Source organism: Taurulus bubalis (genome assembly GCF_910589615.1).
Source record: "Taurulus bubalis genome assembly, chromosome: 15".
Taxonomy (NCBI): domain Eukaryota; kingdom Metazoa; phylum Chordata; class Actinopteri; order Perciformes; family Cottidae; genus Taurulus; species Taurulus bubalis.
This window is the reverse complement of record NC_136603.1, coordinates 10,946,338-10,955,320: the sequence shown is the minus strand read 5'-3', so window position 1 is coordinate 10,955,320 and position 8,983 is coordinate 10,946,338. Positions and strand designations below refer to the sequence as shown.

General features: G+C 40.0%; 2 protein-coding genes across 2 annotated transcripts; one reads left to right on the top strand and one right to left on the bottom strand.

The window, feature by feature from the left end:
• Nucleotides 1-3,900: 3,900 nt before the first annotated feature.
• Nucleotides 3,901-5,899, top strand: LOC306747537 (uncharacterized protein; the record flags this gene model as incomplete). Its single annotated transcript, XM_079230594.1, has 1 exon — nt 3,901-5,899. One exon carries the CDS (start codon nt 3,901-3,903, stop codon nt 4,888-4,890), a length of 990 nt encoding a protein of 329 aa, XP_079086720.1. The 3' UTR covers nt 4,891-5,899.
• Nucleotides 5,727-8,598, bottom strand: prmt2 (protein arginine methyltransferase 2; the record flags this gene model as incomplete). The annotated part of the gene is given in 8 exon segments (XM_079230593.1): nt 5,727-5,759; nt 5,971-5,992; nt 5,994-6,085; nt 6,087-6,143; nt 6,478-6,612; nt 6,705-6,830; nt 7,286-7,450; nt 8,557-8,598. Coding segments are annotated over 8 exon segments (672 nt in total).
• Nucleotides 8,599-8,983: the final 385 nt, after the last annotated feature.

Genomic DNA, 8,983 nt, shown 5'->3' with positions numbered 1-8,983 from the left:
ATCTGGCAAACTGAAGCAAAAGGATGCACCTCCACCAGCTGAGCCTTTAAATACAGGAAATGGCTAATTGGATGGAATTTCTGTCACATAGTGGAGAATTTGGACTTCATGGCATAGAGATTTTATCTTTATACACACATTAGTTTAATTGGTGCCGTATGTTTTGGTTAATTACTGAAATATTAAAAGTAATAGATTTACTGTCCTGTGTTTTGTTGTTGTAGTTAAGTTGGTGGTCTTTTTTTACATCTTTGTTGTTATGTTCGTTTCTTAGGTACAGCAATGATGCTTGAATCATCCAAAAGTTGTCTGAAACCAAAAAATCCTAATAAATATAGTTTCTATTCAATCAGTTTTTAGTCGAATGGAGTTATTCACCCCTCCATAGGTCATAGTTCCATTAGGATAACTCACTCGTTTTAATGAAAAATACATGTTCAAACTATTTCTTAGGTACATTGGAAAAACCTAAACATAAATTGCATTAGTCTACCATTGTATGATTTTTTTACTACATTTTATTTGCTTTTTTTTTGCTTTTGCTTTTTCATGGATAAATAGATAAATAGAGATGAGACATCTCTGCTGTTCAGGGTCATATTGACCCGCTCACTCAAAATCAAGCCAAATGAGTCATACGGATTTGTATATAAAGTAAACTTTATTAGAAACTTTTTAGAAATCTAAATTGACCTCAAGATGGTCTTCATCTTCAGACACATCTTCCTCTATTTCACTGTCGTGATCAAGGATGTGCTCTAGAGCCTCCAGGGCTGTCATCCTTTTCTTTCTGATGCTAATGTTGTCCTGCAGTAAGCTGCTGAGTTTGTATCTGCAGCGTGTAATGTTGGTAGGACTCCTAAGCAAACCTTTTGGATGTTTCGCCCACGAGTGTGGGCGGAGCAAATACATGATATATATTTATTTATTTTTACGTTGATTACACTAATTAAGGCAAGCAGAATAAGTTTCATACAGAAAAAGTACTTTAAAATATTTTTCCTAGATTTTCAAACAGGTCAATTTGACCCGCAACATAACAGGAGGGTTGAAGAATGGTCTGATCACCTATCATATAGGTTTTCCCCGTTTGACTTCAGCTCATTGGGTCAGGTCTGTAAATGCACTTGCATTTATACAACTCCTTTCTAGTCTTCTGACCACACAAAACGCTGTACACTACATGTCAACATTCAGCCCTTTACACACACGGTTAGTTCGAGATGAGCCAGTCCTGCGCAGAATTGATCACCGGCAATCGTCGCGCAATGCATGGTGGTTAGCGAGGCGGCCCCAGATTTTAGAGCCAGGCGCCGCAGTAGGGCCCAATCTCCACCCTTACGGACTCACAGGCTTCGGGCGCGTTTCCGCTAACTAAGGGTTAGGGTCTCTGGCAGGGCTAGCTCTCCACCGACTGCGTGACCCAGTGCATGATGGGAAACGCCATCAGAGAGCTGATTGGAAAATCCTTATTTTCTGTTTAGTTGTAATACTTAACGCTCAATATGTAGCTGTTAGTCTCAGGTTTAATCTAAAAACATATCTTATTTAACTTATTTATACAACACATTTAAAAGAGAGTAGTAAAGTGTTTCACAGGCAGACGTAAAAAGAACAAAGGATGCAGCTTTACACACATTTCTACATAAATGTATAGTTACAAACACATAAATCAGAACGTCGTCTGTGAACTACAAGTAGCCTACAGATCGGAACTGACTTCCTGTGTATTCTTTAAAGACGGCTGAAACCTGTCCGACTCTTGACCTTTAGTTTTTAGTCAACGCCTCCTGATGATGCCGCCTGCTCTCATCTACCTTTTAGGCGAGGCGCAGTTCATCTTGAACCAGCCTATTCACACTCACTCAGCCTTATTCTGATTAGAGTAAAACCAGCTATATCACCTGAGCCACAGCCGCCCTTTGTTAGGTCTGAATTGCATTCTGGCCCAGAACTTGGTTGCTAATCTTGTCAATTGTTTGGTTAATTTTTGGTTAACACAATTTCTTGAAACCCCACCTGTGACTCCTCCATCCTGCCAGCTCAGTCCCTTACAGTGAGTCTGACTACTTAAATTCAGGTTGTTTTCGCAAACAAAAGAAATGAGGAGAAAAGTAGCCTAAAGGAAGAATATATTCCCGGTATTAACTTGATATATGTATTTATTCTTTCCTTTATTTGTATTATTTCTAATGAAAATTCACCATAATTAATAATAATTAATCAAAAGCACATTTCATCAAACAGCTGGAGTAGAACAGGGGTGAGCTCATTTATGTATGAAAGGATTTTGGTCATTCTACACTTTATAACAGTGAATTTATTGAATATTTTTGTAGTATTTTCGCATTGCACTTTGCAGACTCTCCATCCGGCTCGGAGAACGGCCCGTTTTGGTCAAATGGAGGTTAATTAAGTTGTAGCTTGTTGTCTGCATCACTACGATTACAGAGAGGTGTCGCTTGTGTGTTAACATCGTTTAGCAAAAGAGTGATCCGGGAAGTCAGAATCTGTGAATCTCTTTCCAACTTTACCTAACTTTGTCTACAACACTACGAGAAGTGTCGTTTGTGTTTCAACACGGTTTAACTCCGAATCTGTGAATATTTTTCGAACTTTACCATACGGGAATTAATATCACAGACTTTTTACAAAATAAATACATCAATTAGCTTTCGATGGCATTTGAAGTAAAAGTATTATTTCGCGTATACATTTCTCTGGCATTAAAATGGTTTTCCTCTTAATGTTTTATGCAGTAATTACTTATACTCTGATGCTGGTAAAAATGCTAACAACTACAATTACACATTGGTTAAAATAAATTGGAAAACGTAAAGTTACCTCAGCCATATTTGTAAAGATTCGCATCAGTCATCCTGTTGCCAAGTTTTGCCAATAAACTAATGCCGCTTCACTTCGGCTATTTATACAGGCTACCGATGACCAAACCCATAAACCACTAGTTCTGTTCCTTTCGTTTTCCAACAAAGTCAACGTCCTTTGTGTGAAACGAAACTAAAGAAGGACCCAACATCAAAGCTAAACACCGACAGTTTCTTCTTATATTCACAGTGAAACGAAACTATTTGGGAATATAAGACAGCATGTCATTAAAAAGTATCTGAATACAGCCAAAGACAACAAAGCACACATCTAGAATGAATACACTAAATACACAAATATCATTATGTGTCGGTTGTATAGTGCACACCGTGATGTTGGATAACATCAGGGGATACATGCATATTCAGTGTAATTCAGGTGTGGTGCTTGTGCCTCTATTCTCCCGGAGGAGACAGTTGTTCCTCCTCTCGCTAGATGCTGCTGCAGGCTGCACACATAATAGCGTCTTACAGGAAAAGGCGCAGGACACGAACAGCCATATCCTCGTTGTGATCTGGGCTGGCTGTTGTTTTGATTGCTTAACAGCGCTTACTAGACGATTACTTTCAGCACACGCGCATTTTCCGAGGGGGAATGAACACGGTACGTACAAATATTTGTGTTTAATGTCCTCGTCCTCGTGTCGAGGAATTCCCATTGTTCAGGGCGACGCCAGGCCTCCAGCTGATCTGTTGCCCTTGCCCAGTAACGTTTCTGTTTTTTCTGATGTGTTACGTTCACCTCGTTCGGCCAGTTCAGCAACCCTCGTCACTAGGACATCTTTTGTTCCCTCGCGGGGACAACACGGAAAGATTAAGAGTGATCATGTAATGCGCGGTTCAGCCTCGATCTGTTATGATACGTATGCTATGCTTTGTATGATTTGCGTGTGTACTCTCAGCCACACCACTATAAGGAATGCTAACCAGTATGTGTTCATCCCTTTTCAGATGCCCCTAAGGTGTGTCGATCAGTGACAACCACTCGTCTCCCACTCTGGATGTAGATTGCACCATGTTGGATAAAACCAGTGATGAAGACCAACCGACTGGTCGCTGCTCAGACTGTGGATGCAGCCTGCCACCTCCTAAACAGCAGCAGCGTGGGGACAAAGCAGCCAGTGCTTCCAAATGTCCATCCTGCCAGGCGGGCAGCCGCCCCCCTAAGAGACGACGTCTCTCTAATGGACGGCGCCTCCGCCTGGACCCTCACAGCTGCAGTCTGTGCTCCAAAACCTTCATCTCCTCCACACACCTGACCCTTCACCTCGCCTCTCACAACAAGGAAAGGAAGTTCAAATGCAGCATCTGTGGCAAGTACTTCCATCAGGCCTCCCACATGATGGCACACAAGATAATCCACAGCGGGGACAGGCCCTTTAAATGCGAGTGCGGTAAGACCTTCGGCCGTGCCTCGCATCTGAAGACCCACCAGCGTCTCCACACTGGCGAAAAGCCCTTCAAGTGCACCTATTGTGACAAGTCGTTCACACAGAAGGCTGGGCTCCTGGCACATGTTCGACTACACACAGGGGAGCGGCCATTCAAGTGTAACCAGTGTGGCGAGGGCTTTCGCTCTGTGTCACTCCTGCTCGCGCACAAGGCCGAGGAGGTCAAACCAGGGTCGGCGTCGGCACTGAATCAGCCCCAGAAGACGCAGTGTAGCCCCGAGGATCTGAATTGTGGCATCTGCTGCCGCACCTTTGTACGATCGTCGTACATCAAGCTGCACATACGCCTCAACAAAGGACAGCGGCCTTATCACTGCAAAGTGTGCAACAAGACCTTTGTGAAGCTGGATACGTTTGTGAACCACTGTGATAAACACTTGAGGCAGAAAAGGAATAAAAGTGGGGTAAAGGAGGTTAAAGACGAAGTTGTTAAACCTCCCCTGTTCGTTCCGCTCTCCAGGGCTTCTCCTCCAGAACCCTTACCCGCTCAACCTTTATCCTCGGAGGTCAACACGCGCTCCAGAGCGAAAGCAAAGAGTAAAACGGAGCCATGACCAAGAGGAGTGCATACATCAAGACACAGTAGTGTCATGTTGCTGTAATGAAAACGTTTTTTTTTTAAGTATCCCAAACCAACAGAACTAGTAAAAAGAAGTTAAAACTCTCCCAAAATACTGTAATGCGATTTATATCTAAGTTTACTAATTTTCCAGTTATTTTGTTTAGAATTGTGAATTTATTGTGAATTATTATCTCTGTAAGTACAACAATGTTGTCTTTTAATGCCTATTTTAGATCATACAACTAATTGACATTTGTGACAGTAGCATTTCAGTGGCGTACATGTTCACTCAAATCTTTTAAAATAAAAAAAAGGATCTCAAACCATTATATTCATGCTTAATGTTTTCTTAAACCCATACAAACTTAGTGGCATGTATAGCCAACAAACAAAACAAATTACTATGTCAATTAAATGCTTAAATGTAAAAAGAGTGCAAAATAAAGATAAAAACATAGTGTGGAAGACTAAAGCATTTCTTTTGTTGCACCATGAGACCATAAATATCTGTTCAAAAACAATTTGTTGTCAGTTATCAGTCTTCTATAAATGTTCTTTTTCCACCGAGCCAATGAGCATTCAAGGAAAAGTTACAGAAACGCTCCACAGTTCAGTCTTTACATGAAACCTATTTGTCAATCTGCTCTTAAGACATGGTTCACAGTGTGCTGTGTGTATCACCTGGGCCTGCAGTTATTAAGCTCAACACCACAGGACCTTTCAGATGAGGCTCACACTCCATTCCAGGTCACCTCACTGACCCTAAACTCAACAGAAGATGTTTTTGAACTGTTTTCCTGTAGATCGCCACTGCTGACGGAGAATCGGTCACCTCCACATGGGGAAACTCTTTGTCCCAACCTATGGACAGAGGAATAGACAAGTGAACCAATCCAAGGACATAATTTACAAGTTAAAGGTCAAGTTAGTACTCTTAGGAGGCTGATGTATGTAACAGAGTCACATTGTATGAATCACAAATATGAATGACAATAAAACGATCAACCACCACTTTATGGACACAGTCGATAAATCAGATATGGAAAGTACAAAGTGAAGATTAAATGTCTGCCTGGCAGTTGTCTGTTTCCTCTGCTGCTGTGAATGCTCCAGTGCAGGGTAACCGTTATGTGGCGTCTCCAGACCGGGTTTCTGCGCAGGCGAATGGTTCCCCTGATGGCGTCTTCAAGCATACACACTAACTGGCCTGTAGAGCATGAACAGAGTCTGCTTCCAGTGTGTGGGCCTAAAAAGAACATTATTTTTGAAACTCAGATTCATGAGTATAACAACATTATTTGCAGCCTGTAACCGAGATTATATATATATATATATATATATATATATATATATATATATATATATATATATATATATACATATATACATATACACACACACACACACACACACACACACTCAGATATTGTTTATAAAGCACAAAGTATTCACATGTTTGCCACTCACAAGTTTTAATTATAATTATCTGTATGGTATGTTAAAATTGCCATTTGTGAATAAACTATCCTTATTAATGTTGTAACTACACAACATGAGTCACTATGTGTTTGTGCCGTTAAGAGTTAAGTCTGGTGTTCAGCTCCACAGCGGCACCTCTCGTCTCCAGGCTCTCGAACTGAGCAGTGAACCAGGCGGTGAATCCATGGAAAACACAAGGCTTCTCCACACGGAAATGAAACTGACCCTTTATATCCTGAGAAATGAAACACAGGGCTCCATTTGTTGCAAAATCCAATGTGTGTGTGGAGTGGAACCATTCCAAATAAAAAGGAAGACACACGGTACCTCTAGGTCTTTGACCTGCAGAGTGTACATGTCCAGGCGCAGGACATCACAGGGAGCAGTGAGGCAGTCATTGGGATCAATTAGGTGGCTGGACTTGTGCCATGTGTTATTCAACACATGAGGTTGCTGCCATAGATAACTTATATGACTAACAGGGAAAAGGACACAAACAAATAAGATACATACATATATATATATATATATATATATATATATATATATATATATATATACATATACATATATATATATATATATATATATATATATTTATTTATTTTAAACCTAGGTTTCTGTGTTTATGCAATAGTAATTTTAACCATACAGTGTGTGATGTACTCTGTATTTGTATAGGAATATGGGTGTATATTATAAATATCTAGCATCCCTACCTGTAACCACAGCTTATCATGGCAAATATTTTAAATTCACATCTGAGATCAAGATCTTTAAAAAATCTAAATAAAATGACTGGAAGAGCGCCATGGGAGCCAATAAAACTGTGATAACATGGTAGAATACAAGTAGAATACATCTTCACATAATAACTTGTATGATTAGTAATGACATTGTCATTATACCAGCAGGCAGTTTCCCATCCACTCAGACACCAGGACGTCCGCCTGCTCAGGTAGCTCGATCTCCTCAGCTTGTCCCTGGAGCACCGTGACCACCTCCTCACAGCCGTTCTGCTTCACCAGCTGTCTGGTGTACTCTCCCATGGAGCTGGCCTCCACAACATACACCTACAATACCACATATCAATTTAGACAATGTACATGCCATGCTGTGTCTACCGTGTAGCAACACGCTTTGTCCAGCAGATGGGAGTATAGGTACACACATATTTACAGTTTACGGAGACTTAAGGTTCTGACTTTCCACATTTATCTAATTTCTTGAAAATTGTGTTATAATTTGAGATGTACTTAAAGCTTTAAACTATGTAAGATATCAAATACCAAATGTTTCCTGATATTTTTAGGGTTTAACACCCCAAATATTGGAATTATTTAACTGTTTTGCCAAATGGGCTGAGACATTGTTAATACTTAAAAGGGGAAAGTTCTCAAATTGTACACTTCAAAATCTATTTACAAGTTTTACTATTGCATGTGAAAAAAGTTGTATAACTGGCTACACTAGCTGCTAATAGCATAACACACCAACATCTCTGATAGAACCGTCGCCGGTGAAGTTTACCGTGTGATGAAAAGTGGAATTATTACATAAAAGGGACATTCAGAAAAATGCTGTTGTGAAATCAAAACAAGAAAAAAAAAACATGAAATTGTCTCCTGTATTTTTCATTTAAATATTTATATTTCATACTGTCTTTTCTATACAATATTGAACAATGAGTCTCCATAGTTTTTTTCCCCATGAACTAAAAATATGTGCATGCTTTATAATAATTAACAAATATTTTTCAAAGCAAGTTGTACATTTTGGATTTAGCTTTCTACCTTCCAGGCAGGCATTGTTTGCAATTTATTTAAAGTACAGGAAGAAAAACACTGCATGGAGACTTGACAACTTGGTTGAAAGGTAATCTATTACAGATTTAGTTTTTGCCCCAGGAAGAGTAGTGATTGCTCCATTTGGTGCATTCCTGCAAATGCTGACCTGCCAAGGTTTGAAATTCAACAGCTGAACCAAATCATTGCCATTGAATTCACATATCTATTCTGGATTTGAATGCAATGCACTTCTGCAGCTCTCTGGAATCTCTGAAGTTGTCCTTAAACACACCACCGAATAATAATGCCTCGTAGCAACTGCATTACTTTATAGGATTAACATAACTCTGACAATAGAAAATATCCTTACTGTGATGGATTACCAAACTCACGTCGGTTTCAGGTTTCTGCATGTTGACGTTTATAGCTACCATCCTTAAATGCATGGCTACTGATCAGTATAGTAAACTAAAGCATTTGTTTTGTGACCATGTGCAACTTGTAGATAATTAGGCTGTGACATGCAACACAATATGATCCTGAGCAGGTTCTAACCAGTGTCCCATAACTGCCCAAGTATCTCGCCTACCGTTTGGTTTCCTGAAAGAAAACGAGATAACACGGTGCATCTGCAAGTGGAGAAGAAAAACGGTGTACTAAACGTTACAGTGCAATGAGCTGTAAAGAAGCATAACAAGCACATCGGCGTGGAACAAACACTTCCTGTTTTGACGTCAGATTCAGTTACCGTGTCCTCTTCATGTGCTGTCGGAAATATATTCATTATTTGAGTCTCCCTTATTTTTAGTTTGTCTTTAT